This window comes from Molothrus aeneus, chromosome 19 (genome assembly GCF_037042795.1).
Source record: "Molothrus aeneus isolate 106 chromosome 19, BPBGC_Maene_1.0, whole genome shotgun sequence".
In the NCBI taxonomy this organism is placed as follows: Eukaryota; Metazoa; Chordata; class Aves; order Passeriformes; family Icteridae; genus Molothrus; species Molothrus aeneus.
The window spans coordinates 1,335,576-1,362,782 of record NC_089664.1 but is presented as its reverse complement, the minus strand read 5'-3'; the positions used below and the strand labels follow the sequence as shown (position 1 = coordinate 1,362,782).

The 27,207-nt window shown below is 57.2% G+C and overlaps 4 protein-coding genes across 5 annotated transcripts; 1 reads left to right on the top strand and 3 right to left on the bottom strand.

Moving 5' to 3' along the window:
- The first annotated feature begins 12 nt into the window (after window positions 1-12).
- BSPRY (B-box and SPRY domain containing) lies at window positions 13-10,228 on the top strand. Its single transcript, XM_066562920.1, has 6 exons — window positions 13-95; window positions 872-970; window positions 1,859-2,089; window positions 3,706-3,731; window positions 4,844-4,968; window positions 9,600-10,228. Exons 1-6 carry the CDS (start codon window positions 72-74, stop codon window positions 10,130-10,132), a joined length of 1,038 nt encoding a protein of 345 aa, XP_066419017.1. The 5' UTR covers window positions 13-71; the 3' UTR covers window positions 10,133-10,228.
- Window positions 10,229-11,530: 1,302 nt separating this feature from the next.
- On the bottom strand, window positions 11,531-12,970 carry HDHD3 (haloacid dehalogenase like hydrolase domain containing 3). The gene has a single exon (XM_066562827.1). It carries the CDS (start codon window positions 12,402-12,404, stop codon window positions 11,685-11,687), a length of 720 nt encoding a protein of 239 aa, XP_066418924.1. The 5' UTR covers window positions 12,405-12,970; the 3' UTR covers window positions 11,531-11,684.
- A 29-nt stretch (window positions 12,971-12,999) lies between these two features.
- Window positions 13,000-20,761, bottom strand: ALAD (aminolevulinate dehydratase). 2 transcript variants are annotated; one of them, XM_066562824.1, is made up of 12 exons: window positions 20,713-20,761; window positions 17,346-17,487; window positions 17,133-17,183; window positions 16,335-16,431; window positions 15,868-16,003; window positions 15,367-15,450; window positions 15,149-15,237; window positions 14,803-14,858; window positions 14,069-14,156; window positions 13,465-13,551; window positions 13,206-13,335; window positions 13,000-13,126 (listed from the first exon to the last, which is right to left on the bottom strand). In XM_066562824.1, the coding sequence occupies exons 2-12, from the start codon at window positions 17,456-17,458 to the stop codon at window positions 13,053-13,055; spliced, it is 1,005 nt and encodes a 334-aa protein (XP_066418921.1). In that variant the 5' UTR covers window positions 17,459-17,487; window positions 20,713-20,761; the 3' UTR covers window positions 13,000-13,052. The 2 variants fall into 2 exon arrangements, with proteins under 2 accessions (XP_066418921.1, XP_066418922.1); XM_066562825.1 differs by lacking the exon at window positions 20,713-20,761 and adding an exon at window positions 20,305-20,417.
- Window positions 20,762-23,089: 2,328 nt separating this feature from the next.
- Window positions 23,090-25,638, bottom strand: POLE3 (DNA polymerase epsilon 3, accessory subunit). The gene is made up of 5 exons (XM_066562858.1): window positions 25,596-25,638; window positions 25,355-25,430; window positions 24,650-24,735; window positions 23,875-23,993; window positions 23,090-23,402 (listed from the first exon to the last, which is right to left on the bottom strand). Exons 2-5 carry the CDS (start codon window positions 25,418-25,420, stop codon window positions 23,242-23,244), a joined length of 432 nt encoding a protein of 143 aa, XP_066418955.1. The 5' UTR covers window positions 25,421-25,430; window positions 25,596-25,638; the 3' UTR covers window positions 23,090-23,241.
- Between the last annotated feature and the right edge of the window lie 1,569 nt (window positions 25,639-27,207).

Sequence of the window (27,207 nt, the reverse complement as noted above, 5' to 3'; positions counted from 1 at the left end):
GCGGAGCCGAGCCGGGAGCGCCGAGCGCGGCCGGGCGGAGCCGCCGCCCCCGCGGCAGGTGCGGGCACAGCATGGCCCGGGCCGAGCGGCTGCGGGTGAGCGGCGGGACCCCCGGCCGGGCCGGGCCGGGCCGGCTGAGGGGAGCCCGGGGCTGGGGGGGCAGAGGGGCCGTGCGGGGCCGGGGAGTTCCGGCGGGACGGGGGGTCCGGGCGGGCATGCGGGGAGTGTAAGGGCTACAGGGTGGGTATGAGCGTCCCTGGGGGGATATGGGGCTCCCTGGGTGTGTGGGGGGGTCCCGGTGGGAGTATGGGGGCCACAGGGATCCCTGACGGGGTGTGGAGGTGCCGGACGGGGTGTGGGGTTCCTGAGGGTGTGTTGGGCCGCGGGGGTCCCTGGCAGGGTGTGGAGGTCCCAGACCGGGTGTGGAGGTTCCTGGCAGGGTGTGGACGTCCCTGGGGCTGTGTGGGGTCCCTAGGGGTGTGTGGGGCCATGCGGGGGTCCCTGGCAGGGTGTGGAGGTCCCAGACCGGGTGTGGGTTCCCTGGGGCTGTGTGGGTCCCTGGGGCTGTGTGGGGCCATGCGGGGGTCCTTGGCACGGGTGGGGCCGTGCCGGTGGTTGCCACGGGGAGCTGGGTGCTCTGAAGGAGCCCCTGGCGGGTGCGGGCCCACCCAGGGATGGGGACGGGGTCTCTGCGAGGGCTCCCGACAGGTGTGGGAGCTGTGGGGTCCTGATGGGTGTGGGGCTGTTCGGGGTCCCCCGAGGGGATGGGGGCTCTCTGTGGGGTGGTGCAGGGGACCGGGTGTGGGGTGTCTGCCGGGGCTCGGGGCCCCGTCCAGCCCCGCACCCATCCCCGCACTGCTCCGTGCCCCAGAACAAGCTCGTGGAGCGCTGCGAGCGGATCCAGCTGCAGAGCGCGGCCATCGCCCGGCACGTGGACGAGGTGCTGCCTGCCAAAGACCAGGGCGTCCAGGTGAGTCCCCGGGGCTGGCCCTGCCTGCTCCCTGCTCGCCATTCCCGGAAGGGATGCTCAGCTCCCGGGGGGGGGGAAACGTCGGGATGCGGCTGTGGAAATGGAATGCCAGGGTGTGCCTGGAATTCCTGCTTCATTTGCCTAGAAAATGTGCACAGACAATGGTGTGAGTGTACAACAATCACACATCCTACTAGGATCAGTGCCTTAGAATTCCTAGGTTTATTTTATTTGTTCCTTGTCACTGAGGATGAGGACAGAGGACAGTGATAGAATCATAGAATCCCAGACTGGTTGGGGTTGGAAGGAACCTTAAAAACTACTCAGTTTCAACCCCCTACTATAGGCAGGGACACATCCCACTATGCCAGCTTGCTCCAAGTTCCATCCAGCCTGGCTTTGGACACTTGCAGGTGCAGCCACAGGTTCTCTGGGCACCCTGTGCACCTCACTGCCCTTGCAAGGAAAATTTCTTCCCAATATTCCATCTAACCCTGCCCTCTGGCAGTGGGAAGCCATTCTCTCTTGTCCCAACCCCCTTTCCAGCTGTTCTGGAGCCCCTTTAGGCACTGGAAGGGGCTGTAAGTTCTCCCTGGTGTCTTTCCTTCAGGCTGAGCACCCCCAGCTGTCTCAGCCTGTTCTCCTGTTTTCACCCTCAGTGAATCTCTGGAGATTTGCTGAGGACAGAACTCTTGTCCCTCGCAGGGTGTCACTTAGGTACTGGGGCTGGCTGAGGAGGCAGTGGGCAGGTTTGGGCTGACATGGTGCCGTGGGCTCAGTTTACAGAGTAGCACCGATGGCTGAGCCCCAGGAGCACGGTCAGAGCAGCTGGGGCTGCGCTCAGGGCTGGGGCAGGGCTGATGCTCCCGCTGTGTCCTTGCCTGGCAGAGCGCGGCCAGTGCGGCGCGGGAGCTGGTGGTGCAGAGGCTGCTCCTGGTGGGGAAGGCCTGCGAGAACGAGGAGCAGCAGCTGCTGGAGAGGGTGCATGCCGAGGAGGAGAGGGCACACCAGAGCATCCTCACCCAGCAGGTGCACTGGACAGAGGCTCTGCACAAGCTGGGTGCCCTCCGCACCTACCTGGTGGACATGATCACCAACCTGGATGACCAGGGCCTGCTGGTGAGTACTGTGAGTCAGGCAGCCCAGAGCTGACCTGCACGTCTTGTTATGGGACTTGAATGCAGAGTTCAGCAGCTGCTGTGCTGCCAGCAGGGAGGCAGAGGTGGGCAGGACATCAAGAATTCACAGAATTCACAGGTGAAGGATCACAGAAATCACACAAAGAATCACTGGGTTGGAAGAGACCTTCAAGATCATCGAGTCCAACCCATGCCCTAACACCTCAACTAAACCCTGGCACCCAGTGCCACATGCAGGCTGTTTTAAACACACCCACGGATGGTGACTCCACCACCTCCCTGGGCAGGCCATTTGCAGATATTTTCAGGTCTAGTTCAGGGAACCTCCTTGACCTGATCCTGATAAGCCCCTGTGGTTTCTGGTGGTTCCTCGAGCATCTGCTCTGCCCGATCCCGCTCTTGCTTGCAATGAGGTCCAGAACTACCCACGTTCAGGTCTCCAAATTCTGGCCTTGTAGTTGCCCTTAGGCTGGACAGCCAGGACAGCTCTGGATTGTGAGCTGCTCTTACAACAGTTAGTGTGCCACCAGTTTTATAGTGTCTAGTTAATCAAAACTGACCCTTGGGAACACCTGCAGCTCTTCTGGAAAGTCCCCTGTGTTGCCTGGCTTAGCCCTGTTAGGGATATTTGCTGTGCAAAACAGCCTGTGCTTCCCCTTGCTCAGTTCCTTCTCTGGTTATTGAATCATCTGGGTTCACCCAAGTGATTCCTCTCATTTTAGATGTGAGCAGGACCTCTGCCTTGCCACCACCATGCTCAGCCTCTGCTTCCCACGTGTAAATTTGTCAGGAGAGGAGCAGCGGTTTGGCTTGGAAAACAGACCCAGTCCCATGGAAAGAGGGCAGATGCTCCTTTGGTGGGAAAGGCACTTCCTATCCTGCCCCAGCACCTTGGTGTGCTGGGCTGTAGCTGCACCATAAAGAGGAGAGGATGGAGACCAGGATCCATGAGCTGCCTGTGGCAGAGAGCAGCCACACCCTCAGTTTCTCCTTTTGGAAGGGAATTTGGGCTTCATGTGTTCTCCACCTTGTGCTGTCAGTGTTGCTACTTGTGCCTATCTGGAATCAACACATGGCATGCCACAGGAAGGCTGAAGGCATGCAAAGTGCACTGCTTGGATTTGAGCAGGGATCAGGTATTTTCTTATCACTTTGCTGTACCTTGAGAGTGCCTGATGCCCAGCAGGTACAGAAACAAGTGGGACTGACCATGAGGTCACCTGACTCTTGGCTTAGTCCCTCTGCAGCCTCCCTCCTTTGCTGGGAGCCCTGGGGTTGTTTGCTGGGAGCACAGGCTGTTCCTGCAGCCTGCCCTAGTGGGGTGGGGACAGAGAGGGAGCAGCAGACAGTGTCCCAGCCACATGTGCAATGTGTTGCCTTCAGCCATTCCCACTCATTTTCAGAGTTGGGAATGCTGCAGGTGAAGAAAACGGATGTTGGATGCTCCTGCTGCTCCCCAGGGCTGGGGTTGGGGTGAGGGGTGGCTTCTCTGGGTCAGGAAGGGGAGCACTGCTCCCCAGGTCCTGGGCTTGCTGTGTTTGGGGTGTCTTCTGTGGGGATTTAAGCTCTGATGATTCTTTCTCTCCTTGTCCCCAGCGTGCAGAACAAGAGATCTTCGAGAGGTCAGTACCTGGCTGCTCCTGGTCCTTTCCCTGACCCTGCTCCAAGCTTTCCCTGCTCCTGCTCCACACCTGCATCCCCACAGCTCCTGTGCTGTGTGCCATGACTCAGGCACCCCATGACACCTCCTTTGTCCCTCGTGCTGCTTTTGTTGTGGACAAGGACAGAGCACAGAGATGCCAGCGTGGCCTCTTGTCTCTGCTCCTTGTGCTGTGCTGCACCTGGAGATGCTCCATGTGCTTTCCCAGATCAGCAGTCCTTGCTTCTGGGAGAACTTTTGCAGCTCCTCAGAAAACCCCAGGGCTTGCTGGGGGATGGAGCAGGCCTGTGCCAGGCTGTTGGCAGCAGCTGGGATGGTCTGTGCTCCGTGTAGGGGGTGGCTGGCACGGCATCTCCCCAGCTCTGCACGGGCAGGGAGAGCCAGCTGCAGGTCCCAGTGTCCCCAGCAGCCCTATCACTGACACTGGGCTGCCCTTCCTGAGGAAGCACCTTGGTGGCTGTGTTTCTATTTAATCTATTTAATTTTATTTGAGTCATATATTTCAGTGGCTGCTGTGAGGGTGCTGGCCCTGGCTGCACTGTGCTGCCCAGAGGGCCTGTAGGGGTATTTGTGCCTGTGGAGAGTATGGAGTGTGCCCCAGCACATCCCCAGCAGCCTGTGCCACAGCCTGTCCTCACAACCAGGAGTTCTGCAAGCCACAGGAGCCAGCAAAGCCCTGGCTCTGTGCAGGTGAAACCTGGTGTCCTGGCTTGCTCTGTGCCCAGACCGTGGCAATAGAGGAAATCTGATTCTCTGCCTGTTCATTGTGCTCCCCTGGTACCCTGATGGCTGCTCTCAGACACATTTATTTACCCTGTGTCTGCTGAGTGAGGAGCTGTTGACTCAGGCTGCTGGGATGTGTTTTACAACACTGCAGCCCTTTCACCAGGAACTGTGAGCAGAGCCAACCGAAAGTATCACTCGGGCTGAGAGCTGGCCCAGACACCCCTGCTGTGGTCTCTCTGCAGCCAGAGCTCCTCTTTAACCTCTGCCATACCTCCTTGTAATCTTTTAAACACCTCCCAGCACAATAAATCATTGTATTTTGAAACAGCTCCTGTTTTCCTTTGCTAGGACAGAGCTGGCGGAGGGAATCTTGGAGCCCCAGGAGTCCCTGAAGTTAAACTTTAATCAGAGCTGTGTTCAGAGTCCACTGCTGCATCGACTGTGGGCCTGTGCTGTGCTCTACTGCCTCACAGGTCAGTGTCTTGCTCAGATCTCTCATGCTCCGGGGATTCCTGCACCCTCTCTTGTGTTGTGCCCAGAGAAGCTCCCTCACGCTGTGTCCAAACTTCCTCTTGCTGTGTCCAAACTTCCTCTCGCTGTGTCCTGCCCCTCTGCTCTCCCAGCCCCTCCTTGTTTCTTGGAGCCCATTCAAGGAGGCAGCAGCAGCTGTGGGAGATGTAGGGGTGGCTCCAAGCAGTTGTGGCTCGAGGAAGAACTGGAGTTTGAAAATATTACGTGTTTTATCAGCTCTGTGGCTTTAACATTGTGTGGTTTCTTTTGCTGTTTCCTGAGTTTCTGGGTGACAGCAGTAAAGCTGATGCTGCTGTGGGAATCTCTGTCACAGAAATCTCTGTTCACAATGTTTAGCATTGGGCTGCTGGGGACTTTGGGAAGGTGATTTCTTCTGGGGGATGTCTGTGATACTGCCCAGTGCAGGGGGCAGTGAGTAGATGGAGCAGTGTTCTGATCACAGGCTGAGGTTGTGGCTTGCACGAGCTGGTGGTTCTGGAGGTGTTTGTGCTCTGGCTCAGCCCCTGCTGTGCAGCTGAGGCATTGGCCAGGCCACTGACAGGCTCTGGGACTGGTTTACCTGGTTGGTGCTGGCTGTGTTAAGCAGGGAAAGACATTTTTCCCCTGGCTGTGATGTGCTTGAATGGCTGATTGTGAAATGTTTGCTTTTACTCTGGCTTCAGTCTGTTGTTAGAGTATTTCAAATGCATTTTTTGTTTCTCAGAGATGACAGTATCCTTCATAATTTGCCTTGTGAACAATCCCAAGTGTGGTTTTTCCAAAGCTGCTGTACAAATTTCTGATTTCTGCTCATTTTGCTGTGATTCTGATGAGCTGTTTCCAGTTTTTCCCTGTTTCCAGGCCCGTCTCCAAAGTCTGCACTTCAGGCTTTTATTGCTCTCATGGTTTGAAGTATTAGCTTGAGAGTCTATGCCTATCAAGCACTACCATCATGTGTTTACTGCAAATTCTGGTGTTCTCCCTTTGTGATTAATTTCCCTCTTTGGAATCTCTGAGTGCTGGCAGTTGAGGAAAGTGTCCCTGCAGGGGTTGGGACTAGGGTCCCTTCCAGCCCAGATCACTCTGTGATTCTGTGCCAGTCCCTGCAGTGGTGCATTGACAGTGTCACAGAATCCCAGAGTTGTTCAGGTTGGAAAACACCTCTAAGACCATCCAGTCCATCCTGTGATCACCACCTTGTCACCCAGCCCAGAGCACTGAGTGCCAGGTCCAGTTGTGCCTTGGACACCTCCAGGGGTGGTCATTCCACCACCTGGGCAGTACCTTCCATTATTTAACAGCCCATTCAGTGAAGATGTTCTTCCTGAAAGAATCAGTGAAGCAGGTTCTCAATGTTCAGAGCTGTGGAGTCAAACAGGAACCCTCTCCCTAATTTCCTTTGCTGGGACAGAATTTTTGTAAGGATTCCTCTCCCAACAGTATCCTTGTGAAATGTAATGACTTTAGGGCATTTGATTCTTGTGGTGGGCGTGCTGATGCACTTATTACACAGGAATTTCATTCTCTTTGGGTTTTTTTGAGTGTGTGGTTACATTTCACATGTCATTACTGCATGCTGAGGATGCCTGGTGTATCCTTGTGGATCTCATCAGTCCCCAGGCCACCCTGGACCAAGCCTTGGAGATTTAATATTAACAGCAGTGGTCTGAGCTTGCCTTAAGACACAGTAATGTGAAGTGTCACTCTGTGGTCCCTTCTCCCAAAGGCAGTTGAGCAGGTGGCTCTCTTGTTTATTTGCTTGAAAACAGAAAATTCCAAGCCTTGGTGGCTCACTCCATAACCTCTAAAATACTTGGAAAGCAGCTGCAAAAGGGCCTCTATTTCACTTTCAAAAATAAACATCATTCCTTTGATGCCTTCACCTGGCATCCAGCCTTCTGCATCACTTCTATTTGGGGTTGGCAGCTTCTTCCTTGCACCACAAGATGATGTAAATCTCCTGGCACCGATTTTGGAGGGGTCTCAGTTCATGGGAACTTGGATTTTTAAAAGCAGCCAGATGTGCTGCAGCTCACACAAATGTGCTTCCCAGAGCTGTTAACCATGGGAATTTATTGTCCCAGTATCCCTCATGTCCCAAGGCCACCCTGATGGATACAGGACACAGAGAAAACAGACTTGGGGGTGAGATGAATTCAGTGGAATCATCCATCAGAATTATATATGAAAATCCAGCTTTAATCATGACAAAACACTTGTGTGAGGGGCAAAATTTGCTGATCTGAATTACTGTGCTGTTATTTTGCCAGCACTTCCCCTCCCTCAGATGCTCCCCTGTGTCAGGTTCGGCTGTTTGTCTCTGCCCCGACACGGGTAGAGTGGTTCTTGGGTGGCACGCATTTTAAAGGACGAGTCTGGACTCTTCAGCTTTTCGATCTTCGGGTTGTTTATTATTTCTTATCTACAAAATTTTCTGTCTGCCCAACAGAGGTCTGATCTGCAAGGCAGCCAAGGGCACTCTGACCACCCACGGGGCGGTCATGTCTTTTTATACTAATATCTACGTACATAATATTTACCTTTATTTCCCAATGCTTTTCACCCATGTTAGCAAGTGCACCTTCACCATAAACCAATCCCCAAGTGCCAACATCACCACAGGAGATGGAGGACAAGAAGAAGAAAGAAGAAGGACAAGACACGCCCCGATCCCTCCATCTTGTCTCCATAACCCCCCTGTACCCAAAAACCTTAAAGTCTATACTTCACCCTCTAAATGTGTCCCTTTTACACCTTTTACTCTAAAGTGATTCTCTTGTCCTCAAACTCTTGTTATTTCTGTGGATGGATCAAAATCAAGCCACCAGACACTTCTGGCAACATTCCAGGATTTTCGAGACCCCCAAGGGTTCTCCTGGCATCTCTGGACATCAGGAACGATGTGCTGAGATCCCACACCCCTGGAACTGCAGCTCCACAGCAGAGCAGTGTGGGTGTCACTGGGGCGCTGTGGGCCACCAGGATGCAGCCCTAGGTCAGCTGTGTGTGACACAACAGGAGGTTTAGTGCCCTCCTTCTGCCAGAGGAAGATAAAGTCTGGTGCTGCTGTGTTTTCTATGAATTCAGAGCAGCTTTGGCTTCCTGGAAAGCCGCCCTGCACAGCAGCAGCGTGGGCAGCCCCGAGCCCTGTGGAGAGCTCAGCTTTGGCTGCTGTGTGGGGAAATAAATCATCAGATGAATGAGGCTGGCAGCTCCTGCTGAAGGAAGTGCTGGCTTCAGCTCCTCTTTGGGCTCACTCTTGCTTGCAATAACTCCTATCTAACATGCACAGGTGCATGGCACTGATTTGCACAGGGATAATTCAGCCTCTGTTCATCTGCCAGGGAGCACCTGGGCAGGTGCAGCCTGAGGAAGCCCTGGAGCATTGCTGCTGCTGCTGGGTGCTGTTTGCTGCTAGAGGGATGCTGACCTGGGTCCTGGAGCAGGTCTGGGCTCTGGGCTGACCCTGTTGAGATCATCCTTTGGTTCTTTAAGGGCTCATTGTGCTGTGCTCTGGATGTTGAGCAGAAGGTGTTGGGCAATGGCTGGCACTGGCATGATGCAGTAGAGCTGCTGGCAGGGATGGCAGAGCCACTGAGTCACCCCTCCAGCCCTGTTTCCATGGTGGTTTAAGACCGAAAATTAATAAAGTGAGGGTGGGGGAAGGCAGGGCCAGAAGGGGCACCTGCTGGCAGGAACTGAGTCTCCTCAGGAGCAGATGAGTCTGCTGGGCATCAGCCTCACCCCTGCTTCATAAATTTAGGGACTGAGGGACACACTTCTGCAGTTCCACAGCTGCAAACCCACAGAGGGGTCTCAGGGGGAAGCATGCAGCCAGGGCAGGGCACCATGATCTTAGAGATCTTTTCCAACCTCGACAGTCCTGTGATTCCATGATTTTGTATAGGTGCAGACCCACAGTGGGTGCTGTGTCCTCTGGCCAGCCTGGGCTGCTACTGGCTGGGTTTGTGCAGCTGGGCACCCTCTTCTTTCACTGCTAAGCCAGATCCAGTCACAGCCAGGCTCAGCTCTAAGCCTGGTGCCAGCTCCCTGTGCTGCTCCCAGCACCTCAGGGCGGGTTGATCAACACCTGGGGCTTTGTAGAATGAAAGATTTCCCTGCCCGGCCCTCTCCAGTCCTGTTTTTCCAGCTTTGCAGGTTTTCTGCACACAGCCCTCCCAGGCTTGCCAGGCTCTTGGCTTCCCTGGCAGGGGGAGGAGCAGCCAGGTCCTGCTCACCCACCATGGGGGTGGGAAAGGACAGGAACTAAGTTTGGATCTCTCCCAAAAGTGAGGTGAGCCAAACCTGCTAAGTTCTGTTCTGTGGGGTGTCAGGCCAGGGTCAGAGGAAGATGAGCAAGGTGGAGAGGTGTCTGGTGAGTCTGGGCTTTGGTGAGTCTCTGCCTTGTTCTGGCCCTGGCTGAGAGGAGAAGCTCTGGCACTCAGCCTGAGCCCCAGCACTGTCACCCCGGGGAGCAGAGGGGCCCCAGGAGCGCTGTGTGAGGAGAGGGTGGTTGTGCTTGTGTTTCTCACAGCCATGACTACTTCAGGTGGTGGCCACTGCGTCTGAGCTCATCACATGGCTTCTCTTGCAGGCTCACAGGAGATTCACATCGATGAGAAAACCCTGAGCCCTCACCTCAGCCTGTCAGAAGACAAGAGAACCCTGACCTTCAGCCCCAAGAAAGCAAAGGTGGACTCGGGCTGCCCCGAGCGCTTTGACCACTGGCCCAACGCTTTGGCCACTGCTCCTTTCCACTCGGGGGTGTGTGCCTGGAAGGTCAGCGTGGAGCAGAGCTGTGCCTACAAGCTGGGGGTGTGCTACAGCTCCGTGCCCAGGAAGGGCTCTGCCAACGAAGGCCGCCTGGGCTTCAACGCCGCCTCCTGGGTGTTCTCACGCTACGACAAAGAATTCCGGTTCCTGCACGCGGGGCAGCCCCAGCCCGTGGAGCTGATCAAGGCCCCGGCAGAGATCGGGGTCCTGCTGGACTTTGCAGGGGGGGAGCTGCTCTTCTATGACCCCGACTCCTGCACCATCCTCTTCTCCCACCGCCAGGCCTTCCTGGAGCCCGTGTTCCCTGTCTTTGCCGTGGCACACCAGAGCATCTCACTCGGCCCCCGTGTGTGACTGTGTGTGCAGTGCCCGGGGGAAGGGAGCCTGGGCAGGGCTGTGGGCTGTGTCCAGGGCCCTTCAGACAACACCTGCCTTCACACTACACCTGTCCTCGTGTGTTCTCTGCAGCTTTCCTCTCGTCCCAGAGCCTACATCCTCTGCTGGGGTGAGCGGTCTGGGAGTGCCTGCCTGGGCCAGCTGCTCCTAGGTGAATTGTGTGATTTCTGCCCCACCAAAGGCAGCTTTCCAGTCTGCTGGTGGGCTGGAAAAAAGAGGAGAAATAGTGAGAGATATGTATGGAGAAGTGGCAGGGAGGAGGCCCATAGAAAGGGACATAGTGTGCTCTACAACTCCTTGGCAGGAGGGAGGAGCCAGGGGGGTCAGGCTCTGCTCCCAAGCAATGGTGAAAGGACAGGAGAGAATGGCTTCAGGTTGTGCCAGGAGAGGTTTAGGTTGGATCATGGAGAAAATTCCTTCACTGGAAGGAAGGGTGGTCAGCCCCTGGCAGAGGCTGCCCAAGATAGTGATGGAGTCACCAACCCTGGAGGGTTCAAAAGGCGTTGTGGATGTGGCACTTGAGGACATGGTTTAATGGTGGCCTAGGCAGTGTTGGGGGAACAACTGGACTTAAGGTGTTTTCCAGCCTTAAGGTCTTTTCCAGCCTTAATGATTCTGGCATTCCCTGACTGGGACACAGCTGGAGACGCATCTGCAAGGAGCGACCCCACTGCAGGGCAGGGATAGCACAGGGGGCTGTCCCCTGTGGGGGAACCATGCTGGGACAGGGGCACTGCTGAGGGGCTGTGGCCATGTCCAGGCAGAGGAATAAGCAAAGACCAGCAGAAAGAAACCAAAACTGAGTGTCCCAAGGCAGTGGGGTTTGAGTGTAACATGGTGCAAACATGGGGAGCTGATGGCAGCAGGCAGGGAGGAAGAAGAGGTGTAGGCCAGGAGTTGAGCCAGAGAAAGGGGTTTAAAATCATCTTTAAAGGGTCATCTTTATTTCTCACTACCCGAATCAGTAAAGTTTGTTAATTGGCAATTCATTGAGTGAAATTGCCTGGCTCCAGGCTGTTTTGCCCACAGCAGGAGACCTGCAGGCACCTCCTGCCTGCTGTTGGGGAGGATGTTGGTGAGGTGGCAAAGCTGGGGTACACTGAGGGTGCAGGGCCTGGGCAGGGGTGTCCTGGGTGCTCTGTGTGGGCAAAGCTTCCCTGGGACAGGGCCACCACTTGCACTGGGAGATGTTTAGGCCTGTCCTGGGGGTGAGTGAGAAGGGATAAACCTCAGTATCTGCCTCCATCTCCTGCCAGAATGAACCTCTGCAGTGACCCAGTCCCAGCCCTGTTAGGGGAAAACACCACAGCTGACCTTCTGTGGTGTTCTTAGAGCCATGAAACACATCTCCTCCACTGCTGGGCATCAGAAATGTTTTATTGCATGAACACTCCTCCTGCTCCATAGGGCAGCCCAGACTTGCTGCTCTTCCCTGCCCACCTGGCAGCAAGAAATCTCAGGTCAGGACAGTTCAGCACTGGCAGCAGCACTGGACCCCTCCGAACTGCAGCTACTCCTTCTCGATGCGAGCCAGGAGGTGGCTGAGCGTGGGCAGGACGTGCTCGGGGGGCACCTCGGGCTGCCCCTCGGCCTGCCCGGCCGCCCGCAGCAGGAAGCTGTGCATGCCCGCGGCCCGGGCCGCCCGGTAATCCCGGCTGTAGTCATCGCCGATGTGAGCCGCCTGCTCGGGCCGGGCCCCGCCGAGCCGCAGCGCCTGCTCGAAGATCCTCCCGTCCGGCTTGGCGAAGCCCGCGGCCTCGGAGGTGAGCACGAACTCGAAGTGGTGCCGCAGGTTGCAGTGCGAGAGGATGGCTTCCAGCCGCCTGTCGAAGTTGGACACCACTCCCATGCGGAAGCCGAGCTGGCGGCACCGGCTCAGGGTCTCGGCGGCTCCCGGCAGCAGCTCCCAGGTGTTGGAGCTGCAGTAGTCGCGGTAAAGCTTCTCTGCCAGCTTCGTCAGGGCTGCCTCATCCTGCACGCCCGAGAGCCTGAAGCTCTGTTTGACAACGTCCAGCCACCACTGCCAGGAGCTGAGCCCCTGGCCGTGGCCGTAGTTGGGGAAGCGCCGGCTCTGGGCTCCGTACACCTCGCGGAAGGAGCGCCCCAGAACCTCGGGCTGCACCTGCAGCCCCTGGGCCCGAGCCTCGGCCGCGTAGCTCTGGCCCACGGGCTGCCGCAGCCGCAGCAGCGTGTCCTTCACGTCCCACGTCAGCAGGCGCAGCCTGAGCATGGCCTCGGCAGCGCCCGGGGACACCGCCGAGCCCCGCGCTGCCACTCACATCCGAGGGCTGCGGGCACCCCGGCCTTTTGTCCGTCCCAGTACGAGCGTTGGTGTCCCTCCGGCGGGGCTCAGGGCCCCTCTGGGGTCAGCACGGAGAGGCGGCAGGGAGGGCAAACCCTGCTCCGAGTGCCAGGGGCAAAGTCTGCCAGGCCGGGGCAGTGACACTCCCCACGTGGGTGCCGCAGACGGGGCGAGCTGGGACACCGGGGCTGCACCCGGGCTGGGGGTCAGGGGCACGGCCAGGGAGTCTGGGGAGGGCGTCCGGGGCACAGCCGGGGTGTCGGGGGAGGGCGTCCGGGGCACAGCCGGGGTGTCGGGGGCGGGAGCACCGCTGGAACGCAGGTGCAGGCTCGCGGTGTCCCCGCGGGTCCCGGAGGTGCGGGGCGGTGCCGGCGCTCACCGGGCCGAGCTCCCGGTGCGCGGGGGCTGCGGGCTGGGGGGGCGCGCAGTGCCGGGGCCCACCTGCGCCGCTGCCCGGAAGGGCCACCCCTACTGGAGAACCCGCCCCTACCGGAATTCCCTCCCATCCCGGAGAACCCGCCCCTACCGGAATTCCCTCCCATCCCGGAATTCCCGCCCCGGCCGCAATGGCCGCGCTCACTGCCGGCCCGCCGCCCCCCGCAGCCAGCGCAGCAGCTGCGGTGTGAAGTAGGTGATGATGATGTCGGCCCCTGCGGAGAGACGAGACGCTGGAGCCAGCCCGGGGGCACACGGGGCATAGAGAGGGGGACACGGGGGTCGCAGCCTCACCTGCGCGCCTGAAGGCCGTGATCGCCTCCTTCACCGCCGCCTCCAGGCTGAAGGCGCCGGCCTGCGCCCCGTGCCACAGCATGGCGAACTCCCCCGAGACGTGGTACACAGCCAGCGGGTGCGTGGGGTGCTGCGGGAGCGGGTCAGTGCTGGGGACAGCCCAGCCTGCCCTCCGCACACCCCCGGTGCTCCAGCGCCCTCCCCGCACACAGAACCCACAGCCCCCAACCAGAGCCCTCCCTGCCCCGCAGGGCCTCACCCGAGCCTTGATGTCCCTCACGAGATCCAGGTAGGGCATCCCCGGCTTCACCATCAGCGTGTCCGCGCCCTCCCGCACGTCCCGGTCCTGCCATGGCAGTGTGGGGACAAGAACAGCTCGTTTTTGCCCAGGAGTTCGGAGCCGTGGTGGTTTTCCCCAGGAGGGATCGCAGGAGGCTGTGAGCCCCTCATGGCCAAGGTGGCTGGTGCTCCCCTCACCACACACATGGTGCCTGGGGAGAGCTGATGGCTTCGTGTCCCTGCACCTGACACCTGAGCCAAGCAGGGCATGGGGACAGCAACTGCACAGCTCCCAGTGCTCAGCCCTCGGGCACACACTGGGACCAGCTCTGCCAGGCCTGGTGTTTCTTTTGCTCATGGAAGGGGAACACCATTGACCATTTGCCTCCCAAGCTCTTGCTCGCCCCAAGCCCTGTGGGGTGCGATCACCCAGGCCCTATGTGAGGGTGTCCCACCCCACAGACATAATCCCACAGCCTACAGTCACCCCACTGAGGGTGTCCCACTCCACAGCCCATATTCACTCCACTGAGGGTCCCACTCCACAGCCGTACCCCCACAGCCCACAGTCACCCCACACTCACCACAGCGCGCAGGGCCAGCCCACGGGCGCCCAGGGGCAGCTGGTAACAGCGCCGGTCCCCAAAGGCAGGTTTGGACAGCGCCGCGTCCCTGCAGAGGGGCAGAGGGTGAGGAACCCCTGCCTCCCACCTCCTACAGCTCCAGAAACACAAGGACAGGCCAGGACAAGCATCTGAGCCACTGAGCCAGAGCAAGGGGGCACTCCCAACACAGTTCAGCACCCAGGGATTGCTCTGGGAGGTCCTACAGGCCCAGGCTGGCCCTGGGAGCTGTTTCAACACCCACTGCCCCCTCATGCCCAGAATTTGGGTAAAATTATGTCAGGCTCTTTTCCAAGGTCGATTCCTTGGGGATACCATGCCAGGGTCAGGCTGTTCTAACAGCTGACTCAGCTGAGGCTTGTCCTTGATGTCACCCTATGGGACAGCACTGACTGCTGATTCCTGACTGCTCCTGGAAGCTGCAGGCAGCTCCCTCTGCCTGCATTGCCACCAGCACCTGAGCAGGTGAAGGGTTGGGATGGAAGATCACCCTTCAGTGACCTTGCTGCCAGCCAGCCTCTTCTGGGCAAGTCCTTTTTGCATGGAGGAGTAGGAGTAGGGTGCTGAAAAGTGACCAGTGTGCCCCATGTGCAGTCCAGGCTCTGGGCAAGCCCCTTTCCCAAATAACTCCCTGGGAATGCACTCCCAGCCAGCCTGGCCCCAGCTGGGCACATCTGGCTGGGGGACAGACCCACCTGAAGGGGCCATAGAAGCACGAAGCAAACTTGGCACTGTAGCTCATCACCGAGACCTGCAGGGCAGAGAGGGGCTGTGAGGGCTGGGAGCTCAGGGCCACGTCCCAGTGCTGGGACAGGAGAGATTCCCTCCCACAGCTTCACCCTCCCCCTGCCACACATCTGGCACCTCACCATGTCTGGGCATTCCCCCCAGCCAAGGACATTCCCCTCCTGTGTGTGCCAGGCAGGGCAATGCCCGTGGCACCAAGGGGGCTTTTCCCCTCCTGCCCCTTGCCCTGTCCCGCTGTGCTGGAGCCTCCCATGGGGTGGCTCATGGCTGTGGCACACACAGGCCCTGGCTCACCTTGTTGCCCAGGTCGTTGGAGATCAGTGCCTGCTTTATGGCTGCAATGCGCCCGTCCATCATGTCCGAGGGGGCCACGATGTGGCAGCCTGCAGGGACAGACAGCACAGGGGAGCACTCCCAGTTAGAGCCAGGCCCAGTCTGCTTTGGGATCTGTCCAAAGCAGAGAGAGACAGCTCTGAGAGCCAGTCTGGGGTGTCACTGCCAGGGCTCCCCACCTGCTTTGGCATAAGCCAGTGCCACCTCGGCCAGGCGCTGGCAGCTGAGCTCGTTCTGGATGGTGCCATCCTCACGCAGGATGCCTGGGAGACAAACCTGGGGTTACACAGCGGAGGGACAGCTCAGTCCCCCGGGGCAGTGTGGCTCTGGGGACAAGCTGAGGAGATGCTCAGAGCAGCAGTGGGGAACCTGATGTGTTCAGGGAGGTGGATAAGGACCAAGAGCCTGCTGGGGACTGGACACAGCATGTGAGTGCTCCAGGGAAGGAAAGGCAGAGATGGGGAACACCGAGGGATGCTCAGACTCAGGGGCCTGAGGGAGGGTCTGAACCACCTGTGCCTCCCACCCTGTGCTCAAAACCCAGGAGAGGTCACCCAGGCTCAACTGCAGCAGCACAGGGAATCCAAGTCTTGGAGCAGGAGCTGGCCAGACCCTCAGCAGAAAATGGCAAATCCCAGAGGCTCCCAGAGGCAGGAGAAGGCTCAGAGGCCCCTGCTCACCACAGTGCCCATGTGAGGTGTAAGGGCACAGGCAGACATCACAGGCAATCAGCAGCTCTGGGAAAGTGGAGTGGATCTTCCTGATGGCCTGGATGGCAGGAGTGCCCTGGGCATCAGCAGCACTGCCTCTCTCGTCCTGTGAGGACACAAACACCTCAGCATGCACAGCTGACACTTCCCACCGGCTCCTCTGTGGCAGCAGCTCTGCCCAGGAAGCGTTTCCTGAACTGTGGGACCCTGTAAGGCTGGATGGTGGGACCCCACTGAGGGAAAAGGATGATGGGCAGCTAGGGCAGGTTTTGGGGCCACCTGCAGAGCTCTGGGGACTTTCTGGGTGTCACTGCAATATCCTATCATATCACAGCAGAGACCCTGAACTGCTTCTGTTTGATCAGGAGACCCCCCCAGCCCCCCATTGCTCTGACAGCCCTGTGGCTCTCCCAGCACCCCCACACCCATGCACTGACCTTGTGCACCTTGCTGGGCACCCCAAAGATGAGCACACACTTGAGGCCGTCTTCGACAAGGGGCTGCAGCATTCCCTCCAGCTTGTTCACTCCATACCTGCAGGGCAAAGGGCAGCAGCTGCCAGGCACACAGACCTGCCCTGTGGGGAGAGCTGCCCTGGGACTGGGATGCTGCTGCCCTGGGAGCAATCCAGCATCTCCAGGCAGTGGCTGGAGGTACAGGGGAGGTGTTGCCTGAACACTGGGAGGAACAATTTGAGCCCTTATCTGGGGCTCCAGGAGCACTGTCTGCCCGGCAGGGACACTGCTCTGGAGAGATGGGCATACCCTGCCCTTGGATCCCTTATCTTGGTGTCCCTGGTGCAGCTCCAGCCCCTTTCCCATCACAGCTCCCCTGCCCAAAGCCCTGCTAATGTGCAGCAGATGCAGAGGGGAGCTGCCAGTCCAGTGGGATCCAGTACAGGACCAAAATCCACATCCTTGCAGAGGTTTTCTGGCTGCTGCTGGAAACTCTGTTCAGTTCCAGCCTCCCTGTGTGCCCAGCCCACACAGCCTGGGAGTGCTCTGGGACAGAGCCAGCCCCTGGTGCTGTCCCTCCTAGTACTGACACTTTTCCAGCATTCCCTGCATGATTCCCTCCACTCCCTTAGCAGATGAACATTCCCACTTTGCCTGGTGCTGGGGATCTCCAAAGCAGGAACCAGAGGGTTGGAAGCCTCCCCCTGGCTCATGCTCAGGGCATAAATAAACCCTCCCCAGACACAGGGCACAGCAATGACTGGAGGGCTGGATTCATACCTGGCTTGTCCAGGAAGGCTGGGAATTGGCTCCACGGCATCAGGGCTGTCACTGTGGGAGGAGGATGGGACAGAGACGTGAGAAGGAAGCCTCTCTCCCAGACTTGTCCACAGGAGCTCTGCACCTATTTAGGAGCTCAGGGGGTACAGGGATGGGCCCAGCCAGACCCCCTGAGCCAGGTCCATCCCTGCCCCAAGAGCTGGGCTCACTCACGTGACAAAGATGGGGTAGATGAGGTTGGAGGCATCGAAGGCGGTGGCCGTGCACTGCCAGGAGCGCAGCACAGGGTGGAAGTAACCACTGTGGAGAACGGAGTCTGCCTGCATGGTGGGCTCTGCTCTCAGGGAAGGAGACTCTGAAACACCCAAACAAACAGAGGGGCCCTGGTGAGCTGCTGCTCTTGACACACGTGAGGAGGGGCTGGGATCCAGGCAGCCCCTGCAGGACTGACCCTGTCAGGCCATGAGCTGCAGCCCAGGCAGCTCCACCCCACCTACCCTGGGCACCCTGGGGTGCTGCAGGACCCCCATCAGCAGTCACAGCACTGCCCTTCCCATTAACAGGGGTATCACTGACTCCTCCCCACAAACCTCCCAGTTCTGTGTATGAAACCCCCATTTCCAGCCACTGACAACCTCCCCCAGCAGAACCACATTTACCCTCTGCAGGTTCCTTTCCCTGAGCCCCAAGAGGGTCATTCTTCATTCATTTTACTTTTCCTTAGTGCTGAGAAATTGTGGTTTTGTATGGAGAGGATACAGAGCTGTTCTGTGTGATCTTTAAGGTCCCTTCCAACCCAAACCATTCTATGATTCTGTGTAGCACTACATATTTATGGCTGCAGTGTGACGGTGCAGTTACAGAAGAGGGGCACCTCCAGGAGCACTGGAGGAAAGAGGCACAGGACCATCCAGGGCTCTAAAACTCTCACACAACTCTCACAGTGAACAACTCCAGTGGCTGCTTACTGCTGGAGTTGGGTAAAACTAATTTCAGAGGTAACAAAACTCAGACATAAATCAATCATTAGCTATGAATCAGCTAATGATCATCAGCTCAATCATCAGCTAATCATGGCTGAAGCTTCTTTTGTAGCAATGTTTTATTATTTAGCAGATCTAGTAATAATTCTGTGATCAGCCCATTAAGAATTACATTTCCATGAAGCTCAATTCCCACCACCAGGCTGCTGGTGGATGTGATGGAAGGGGCCGTGGGAAGGGAGCTCTCCTGGGATGAGGTGTTTGGCTGCAGTGCAGAGCAGCAGCTGCATGACCCCAACAAGGGATTGTTTGTGCAGAGCAGCTCCAGGGACTGCTGGCTGCTCACACAGGGCCACATCCCCTGAATGCCCTGTGCAGAGGGGCTCGGGTGCCCTAGGAGACAAAGTAAAGTTCCTGCTGAAGAGTGTGGGGCTTTGGGAGCTGAGCCTGAGGGAGGTGGGCAGGAGCAGAGCTGAGATGGGATTCTGAAAGAGCAGGTGGATTCCTGTGAGTGCCCTGGGCAGGGCAGGGCTTCCCTAGGGAGATGGAGCAGCCTTGGTCCATCCCAGGAGAGATTCCCCAGGCAGGAAACCTCTCTGACCCCCAGCCTGCATCCAAACTCTCTCTGGAGAACAGAGTGGGATCAGAGTCCCCCTGGAGGCACAGCTCCAGCTCCCAGCACGGAATCCAGGGAACAAAGTTTTACACTGGCACCCACGACACCAGCCAGTAACAGAGCTGGGAGATGGCTCAGTTCTTCTGGAAAACCTTTAACATGAAGTGTTTCACCTATTTTACACACTCAAGACCCTTAAGATGTTCTAATATGGAGCCAAACTGTGTCAGAGCAGCCCAATGCACAGGACACTTGGAACAAAGGGGAATTGTGTTCAGTCCAGGGCTGGAATCGAGCCTCTCATACCCCAGGGAATTGCTTCTGCTTGGGGATGAAGAATGGCCCCTCTTGGTTAGAGGTTTACATGTATAAAAACCCCAATAAAAAATCAGGTGGTGCTCGTGGGGGATGCAGAGCAGCTGACAGAAACCTGGCAGCGTCATGGCATCCCTTGGCAAGCCATTTTTAGCCCTTGGAACGCTGCAGCCCCAGGCCTTGCTCCAGGGAAGGGGACAGCCCTCGGGTGAACCGGAGCTGGCAGCTCCAGCAGGCGCCTGGCTCCAGGCAGGGCTCCCGGCAATGGCAAACAAAGGGCTCAGTGAACAAAACCCACCTCGAGAATCCAAAAAATGCTTTAAACAGTTAATCCCACCCGAGGGAGGGGAGGGGGCCGGGTGGGACCAGAGGCACCTGACTGGATGGGACAGATAGAGGCCACAGCTCCCGAAACCGCGCTCTGGAGGAGGAGGAGACGGCACCGGCTGGGATTGCAGTGCCGAGATAAGAGCGGCACGGGTGGGTCCCGGGCTGCTGGGCCGGGTCCTCCTTCCCAGCCCCACGTCCAGGACGAGCTGCTGCCCACGCAGGGCACCCGGCGGGACCGGGGGGGCACAGCCGGGGGCAGCGGGGAAGGAGGGCAGGGCCACGGGGACATTGCACCACCCTGGGCTGGGGCTGCCAGGGCAGAGCAAATTAACCTTTCCCCAACATTCCGGGCCCAAACCTGACTTTCTAAAGCTCTTTGCTCCGCGCACGCCGGAGGAGTTCAAGGACAGGTCGGCATCAGAGCGGCTTCACCCTTGCTCCTTCCACTGGGGCCGGCCCAAAGCCGCAGCAGCCGAACCCGCAGCGGTGCCCAGCCCGTGCCCGCGGCACTGCCCGGGTGCCTCGCTGCTCTCGAGGGACGGGAAGCGCCTTCCCAACGGGAGAACCCGGCACACGCCGGCCCTCGGCACCGGGCGGACAATGCTCGGCACGGGCTGGAGGCAGAGCCGGCGCTGCTCCGGCTCCCGACAGCCCCCCGCGAGCGGGGAGGGTTCGTTCCCTCGTCTCGCCTCATCCTGGCAGCAAGAGGTGTCCCAGCATTTCAGGACACACAAGCACACGTGGCCTCAGACGTGAGCACAATTATTTAGCTAAATCCCAGGGACATGCGGGCTCCTAAAATCCCAGCTGGGGACGGACCGGGTGTTCTAGGAAAGTGGAGCTACCCAGGCAGACAACGGAGCTGTGGGTTAATTAACAGCCACTAACGAAGGCCAAGCTATTACAGGGTTAATTAAGAGCTACCTACGAAGGTCAAGCTGTTAGGGCAGGTTTCCCGCTCCAGGACGAGAATGGGGATGCTCAGGAGTCTGGAATTGCACCCCAGGGCAAGCGGGAACTCAGGACCGACGCCAGCTCGCAGCATCACACGCTGCTCGGTGCGTCCCCCGCCGTTGCCACGGTTACCGAGCAAAAATGGAGCAAAAACGGAGCAAAACTGAGCAAAACCCGGGCTGTCCTTCCTGCGTTACCCGGGGCTCCTCTTCCTGCCTGCACCCAAGCGCGGCCAGGCCCCGTCTCTGGAGTCATTCCCCGGCAGCCCTGCAAGGGGCCGAGGTCGGGGAGCGGAGAAGGGGCGGACGCTCCGGCCCCAGCTCCGGTGCCCGCTCCCAGCCCCGCTCCCGGTCCGGTTCCCGGTCCCGGTCCCGGCACTCACCGATCAGCGCGTCCGCTCCGGCCGTGCGACAGTGCCCGTGATTTGCATAACCACGCCCACGATCAGCATAGCCCCGCCCCCGCGGAGGGGCTGGCGGGAAGTGTCGCTCCCGGCGGAGCGCGGGAAAGGCGGCGCGGGGGGACGGGGGCGGTGGCGGAGCCGGGATTTGGGGTCTGCGGCAGGGATGGGCCCGGGGGGGGACACGGGGCACGGCCTCGGGGTGCTGCGAGGGCAGCTCTGGGTGCTGGGGCCAAGCAATCCAGCCCTGGGGTGCTGCAGGGGGACTCAGAGCCAGGTTTGGGGGTTCTGGGGGGCATGGACTAGGGCTTTTGGGATGATGGGGGGGCAGAAGGCAGGTTTTAGGGGTTCATGGGGGCTGGAGCAAAGCTCTGGGGTTGTGCAGGACCCAGAGCCAGGTTTTGAGTGCTGAGGGGGATATGGAGCAGGGTTTTGGGGGGCTGGAGGTCTATGCAGTCCAGTTCTAGGGTGCTGTGGGAGGACCTGGAGCCAGGTTTTAGGATTCTGGAGTGGCTGGGACAGGGCACTGGGCTGCTGTGAGGGTTTGGTTTAAGGAGCATGGCTGAGAGGCTGTGGTGGTGTGGTGCAGGGTTTGGGGTGCTGCAGAGGCACCTGGAGCTGGGCTTTGGGGTGCTGGGGGAAACCCAGACCCCTGCCTTGGTCCCTCAGAGCAGGGGAGATGCCAGGATCAGGTTTAGTGCAAGAATTCTGCAGCTCCCCCACCAAAGCATCATTCCCTGGCTCGCTCCAGTGCAGAAACCCTGGATCCAGATCCTGGATCTTCCCCCCAGCCTGGAACCTCCCTGGGGCTGAGTTGACAGCTCCTTCCCCCAGCAAACATCAGTGACCTGGAAGTCCCCTCCTTTTTTCCACAGTCCCTCCCTCCTCTCACACTGAGGCAGGGCTGCAGCAGCCTTCATCCTCCCCTCATCTTCCTCCATGCCAGCTACTCCAGAAACCATTTTCCAGAGCATTTCCTGCTCCCATCCCACTTATGCAACCACAACCTGCTCATTTTATAACTGACCAAAATACGAGACTCCCATTTCTGTAAAAAAAAAAAAAATCTGGCTTTTATTTAGATCTCATTCCCTTCCAGAATATGCACCCCAGATATGTGCTGAAGAGAAAAAAAAAAGAGAGGAAAAGAGCTGGAAGGTGGGTGTTTATCAGAAATGTGAGGAACACATCATCAGCTCAGGCTTTCCACAGCCTGACTGAATGCCAGCAGAAACTAGACAGCAGAAAATCAGTGTTGGTTCAGTTCTTTTCAGAAGCTGGGCTTGTGTGCGTGTGAAAATCCAGCGAGCCAGAAAAGCAGGAAGGCAGAGTGGTTCTTGTGGGGAGCGCCACCATTTTTTGGTGGAAAGGATCCAGGAATCCTCACAAGTGCTATTTTAAAACTGCACATCATCAAAACCTGGGGGTTTTAAATGTATCTAAAACTTTCTGAGGGAGAAAGGCATTAGAACTACGAGTTCAAGTGGAAAAGCACAAACCTACACTAGCACAAGGGATACTAAGAGCTTCTCTCAACCCTTCCTTCTTGCAGGAGCCTTTTGTGAAACCACATGGACCCCCTGGGTGGGCACACCCTGCCCTGCTGCCCTCCCAGAGGCATCCCTGGGATGACCAGCGAAGGCTACAGAGGGACCTGGATGGAATTAGCCCATCCCCACTGGGAAAAGGGGAAAAGACAACCACAATTCACCACTCTGTTCTAGCACATTTCAGCTTGCTGCTGCTGAGACCACCAGACCCTGGTGTGACACTGACCTGTCACCCCCAGCACTGCACAAAGCCACCTGTTTTCAGCCCTGCTCCTCATCTGAGCCCTCCTTGTGCTCCAGATTTTGAATCAGTCTCCTCTTTGTCTCTCAAAGACACTGTCAGTGTACAGTTTGCCCCGTCAGCACTGTGTGTTTTTCAGATTTGGGTTAGTTTGGGTGAGTCAGTGAGTGAACTCATGGTCCCTGTAGAGCCACCCTGTGCTGCTGCTGAGGCTGGAGGACACAGTGTCACTCACAGTACAGCAGGGAGAGAAGGCACAGCCAGGATGCAAGGAAACAAAGGGAAAAAACAACTCAACTGGATCAAAAGCTTCAATGTGCAGCTCCCAAGCCTCTGGACATCATCACCTACATCCTACACCCCAGAAGTGACCTGTGAATGGATTCAGCCCCTCATCTTCAAGAGTCTCATGTTCTCCTGGCCAGTTTCTGCACTGAGCACCCATCAGTGCTTTTTTCCTCTCCTTCAGAGCCAGCCCAGCATCAAAAGCCCAGAAGTGCCTGCCCAGAGCCTGGAGAGGGCCAAAGCCCCCCAGGCACAGGGAGGAGCCACCCTGGCACAGAAAAGCTTCAGCACAGTCCTTTATGTACAAATAACAAAAGGGACAGGCCACAGAGGGGCAGTACAATGCTCTAATGGATACTCGAGGGCATGCAGCAAGGTCGATTTACAGCATTTACATCCCTCTGAGCACACCCCAGCCCCTGCCCACGAGCCAGCTCAGTTGTCCACCTCTTCCTCATCGTTTTGCTCTTCCTCCTCCATCCTTTCATCATCGTCATCATTGTCCTCCTCTCGGCTCTTATCTTGCTCCTCCGAGTCTGCCTTCTTGTCTTTATCTTTCCTGGCCTCTTTCTTTCCTTTCTGCTCCCGCCTGTAAACTGGAGGAGAGGAACAGTGAGGGCTTGGCTCTGGCACAGACAGGTCAGTGGCTGAGGTCCAACATCCACTTGCTCTCCCGGCTTTGGAGGGGAGCAGGGAACTCAGAGCACAACTCACCCTACGAGCTGAGCTGTGCTGAGCAGCTCCATAGGAAATCAGGTTAAATTTCAGCAGAAAAATGCTGAAAAGGATGCAGGAGGTCACATTTACAGGCAGCACCTACGGCTTTCCTTAGATAACATAATAGGGGAGTGAGAGCAGATGAGACTTTCTCAATCCTCATCAGTTGTGCAATAATGTTATCCCAGTCCCGTTAAGGTGCACATTAGTTACTCCCCAGGCAAACTGCAGAGTAGGATGCTGGGCAAAGAGAAGAGAAACAAGACAGGCAATAAGTGTTGCTTGTCCAGGTTGGAGGAAAGCAGGACTCAGTGCCTCTCAGAGTCCCTGGACACCCACGGAGCACGGTACCTTCCAGGGATTCCTTCAGAGGGGCCACGAATCTCTGGAACTCCATCTCCTCCATGGCAGAGAGCACGTCCCCAGCATTCAGGGTTTTCCTCTTCCCCTTCATGGCAAAGTTATTTGCACTAGGCAGAACCAAAATGAGAGGTAATTGGGAACTGTTAGCAATTCCATCTTGTTTATTAAAGTCATAAGCACATAGAAAAGCCATCTCCAAAACATTTAGGGATTTTTTATCATTTACTAAAGGAGGTTTGAGACATTTTTGTTTACACTGGCTGTCTGTGCTTTCCCACAGTGTTAGTTTCTACTTGCACAGACCTTTTCTATGAGCAGGAGAAAGCGTGAACCTTGGCTGTGAGAGTTCCACACAGCCCTAGAAGCACCTGACACTAGAGAAGTGACTGCCTGCAGAGAATATGCCGAGCCACCCCAAAATGTGACTGTGTCCTCTGTGACAGCTCTTGCCCTAACACAGCTTCATGATGAAGAGCCTGACAGTGAGTCAAGTGCCCCTGCCTTTGCCAGGAAGGCTGTGCAGCCACGCTCTAAGGTTAATGGCAGTTTGGAACTCTTCTTTTTGGGATGTGGCTGTGTCCAGAGCCCAGCTACCTTCCCATGGGCTGCTCTGGTCAGCCCAAACCCACCTGTTGCAGCCTGGCAGACTGGTTTATTTATATAAACAGGCAATACTGAAAACCAACACTGGGAAAGAGTCCCCAGGCGAGCAGAGATGAATTATCAATCAAGTGCCCCAGTGACTGCTGCACCAAGTCCTTACCATGAGGTTGCATAGAGCACAAACACACTCGCTGCTCGGGAGATCGCGCTCCGGGCTTCTTTGGAAATATTGACTCCATCAGGAAGCTGAAAAACAAATACAACTTTTATCAGCAGCTGCTAAAAACGACTTAAACTCACATAATTCAAGTGTCAGCATGTTAAGGCACTCAGAGGGCTCAGAAGAACTGGGAACTGCTCTGGGGTTGCTGACACAGGAGCTCTGCTCCCACTGGAAGCCCAGGGCAGTAGGAATGTGTTCCCCAAAGGCAGAGCTGAGCAGAACCCAGTGACTGGAATTTGGGGTCTGGCCACCGTCTGCAGGTAACTCATCCTGTGACTGCCCAGCTCCTGACATACGTGCCAGGCCCAGATCCACCCAGCAACACCTCACAGCTCCAAACTAAACAAACTAAACTAACCACTGGGAATTATTCTGGATCTTTATATAGACACGGACGTGTGTGCTGAAGTTTTCGGGGGGCCTGGTTCGCACAGTGCCACCGTGGGAGCTGGGCTGCTGTGAGCTGCACCGGTGCAGCTGCATCCCCTGGGACGCTGCAGTGAGGGGGCCGCAGCCCCGGTGCCCGAGGGGGACAGCCCAGGGCAGAGCCCCGCGGGCGGGGACACAGCACGGGCCGGGGCCGGGGCCTCCCGGGGCCGGGATCTCCCGGGGCTCCGCTGGACCGCGGGGCCCGGCACCCACCGCCTCCTTGATGATGCGGGTGATGACGGCGTTGGGCAGGTTCAGGTCCTCCGGTCTCTCCGCCATCCTGGGCCTCCTGCAAGGCAAACACGGCGTCAGGGGCGCGGGGATGGGCGGGATCCCGGCGGGACACGGCAGGATTCCCTCAGAACAGGGGGATCGCGGTGGGACACGGCGGGGTCCCCTCAGGACAGGGGGAATCCCCTCAGGACACGGCGATCCCGGCCCAGCCCGGCCGTACCCAGCCCGCGCTCCGCCGCCGCCCCGCCCGCTCCCGGCGCGCACCGCGGCCCTGCCCACACGGCGGGAAATGGCGGCGGCGCCTGAGGGGCGGCAACAGGAGTGGGAAGGGAAAGGAAAAGGAAAGGGAAAGGAAAGGGAAAGGAAAAGAAGGAGAGGCAGGCATAGGAACAGGATAAGGGCAGGGATAGGGACAGACATAGCTAAAGGTGTAGGGACAAGTGTAGGTGTAAGGCCAGGTGATGGTGAGGGGACAGAGACAGGTGCAGGGACAGGTGCAGGTGAAAGGACAGGTTCAGGTGCAGGGATAGGTTCAGCTATAGGTGAAGGGACAAGGACAGATTCAGGTGTAGGTGAAGGGACAAGGACAGATTCAGGTGTAGGTACAGGACAGGTTCAGGTGCGGGGACAGGCTCAGGTGTAGGTGAAGGGACAAGGACAGGTTCAGGTATAGGTGAAGGGACAAGGACAGATTCAAGTGTAGGTACAGGACAGGTTCAGGTGCGGAGACAGGCTCAGGTGGTCACACTGCTGTCACTGGGGGTTGCTGAGGGGCTGTCAGGGCTGGGAGCAGGGCCAGGCACAGGCACAGCCTGGGAGGGGGAGCTGGTGCAGCCCTGGGACAGAGCTGGTGCCTGTGGAATTGTTCCAAGGTCCCCCAAAGTGCTTGGGATCAGTAAGGCTCCCTCTAAGGCTGTGTGACACTGTTAGTAAGGCATTACTGTATCCTCAGCCAAGAGCGTGTGGCTGACAAAGCTCCAGCCTCTGCATGGATGCAGATACAAAACTTTTCCACTTATTTATGCATTTTTAGCAAACAAATTAACGTTCATTGGCTCTAGGTTACATAATTCTCTTCATTACTTACCGTTCTATCTGCTCTTGGTTGTTAATTTCTCACTCTTCATGCTAATCTGGTCCACATACTTTATTACTTTTATAATCTTTTTCTCAGTCAGGGAATCTCCAGCTTTCCAGGCCTTAATCTCCTCCACATTTTCTGCTTGCTTCAACACCCTTGAAGGGTCATAAATTTAAGATCCCAGATGTCCAATCTCCAACTCCCTTTGCCTTTGTTTATTGAAGCTTGGCAGGGTTACTTTTAGCAAATGAGGTTTTGGTTATTTAGTGATCAAAGTAATTGTAAGAGCATGTGAAGAAACTTAAATAGTGCTAGCTGAAAGTGAGCACTGATTGCAATTAATTAAAACAATTAGTTAGGAAAGTTACATAATTTCCAATAGAAATAACAGCTATTTTACCCCACAGCGGTGTCTGGCCTCTTCCCTTGTTGCTGTGTGAGCTCCTCCATCCCTGCCCCACTGACCCCAAGCCTGGTCTAAACCCTGTAATTCCACGGGACTTTATCCCTATTGATAACCTGACCCGGTAATTAAATTAAATTAAAGCTCAGAGTGCAAGAAAGCAGATTAATAAGGTGCTGTGTTGGGGTGATACTTGAAATAGTGAGCAGTGATTGACAGCAGAGCTCTTTTCCATGGAAAATGGGAATTTCCTGTTATCAAGGGCAGCGTTTCTACTGCAGGGAGAGTTGACAGAAGCTTGTGAGCCCAGGTGAAGGTCACAGTGGTGGACATAAGGCTGTGCTGTGG

Excerpts from the sequence above, each read along its gene's own strand:
- BSPRY (XM_066562920.1), top strand. The coding sequence starts at position 72 with ATGGCCCGGGCCGAGCGGCTGCGG. Across the intron at positions 2,090-3,705 it reads TGGATGACCAGGGCCTGCTG|CGTGCAGAACAAGAGATCTT; the intron begins GTGAGTACTGTG and ends CCTTGTCCCCAG. Across the intron at positions 4,969-9,599 it reads TGTGCTCTACTGCCTCACAG|GCTCACAGGAGATTCACATC; the intron begins GTCAGTGTCTTG and ends CTTCTCTTGCAG.
- HDHD3 (XM_066562827.1), bottom strand. The coding sequence starts at position 12,404 with ATGCTCAGGCTGCGCCTGCTGACGTGGGACGTGAAGGACACGCTGCTG.
- ALAD (XM_066562824.1), bottom strand. The coding sequence starts at position 17,458 with ATGCAGGCAGACTCCGTTCTCCACAGTGGTTACTTCCACCCTGTGCTG. Across the intron at positions 17,184-17,345 it reads ATCTACCCCATCTTTGTCAC|TGACAGCCCTGATGCCGTGG; the intron begins GTGAGTGAGCCC and ends CTCCTCCCACAG. Across the intron at positions 15,451-15,867 it reads CACCTCACATGGGCACTGTG|GCATCCTGCGTGAGGATGGC; the intron begins GTGAGCAGGGGC and ends TTTGTCTCCCAG.
- POLE3 (XM_066562858.1), bottom strand. The coding sequence starts at position 25,420 with ATGGCGGAGAGACCGGAGGACCTGAACCTGCCCAACGCCGTCATCACC. Across the intron at positions 24,736-25,354 it reads CCCGCATCATCAAGGAGGCG|CTTCCTGATGGAGTCAATAT; the intron begins GTGGGTGCCGGG and ends TTTGTTTTTCAG. Across the intron at positions 23,403-23,874 it reads TCTGAAGGAATCCCTGGAAG|TTTACAGGCGGGAGCAGAAA; the intron begins GTACCGTGCTCC and ends CCTCTCCTCCAG.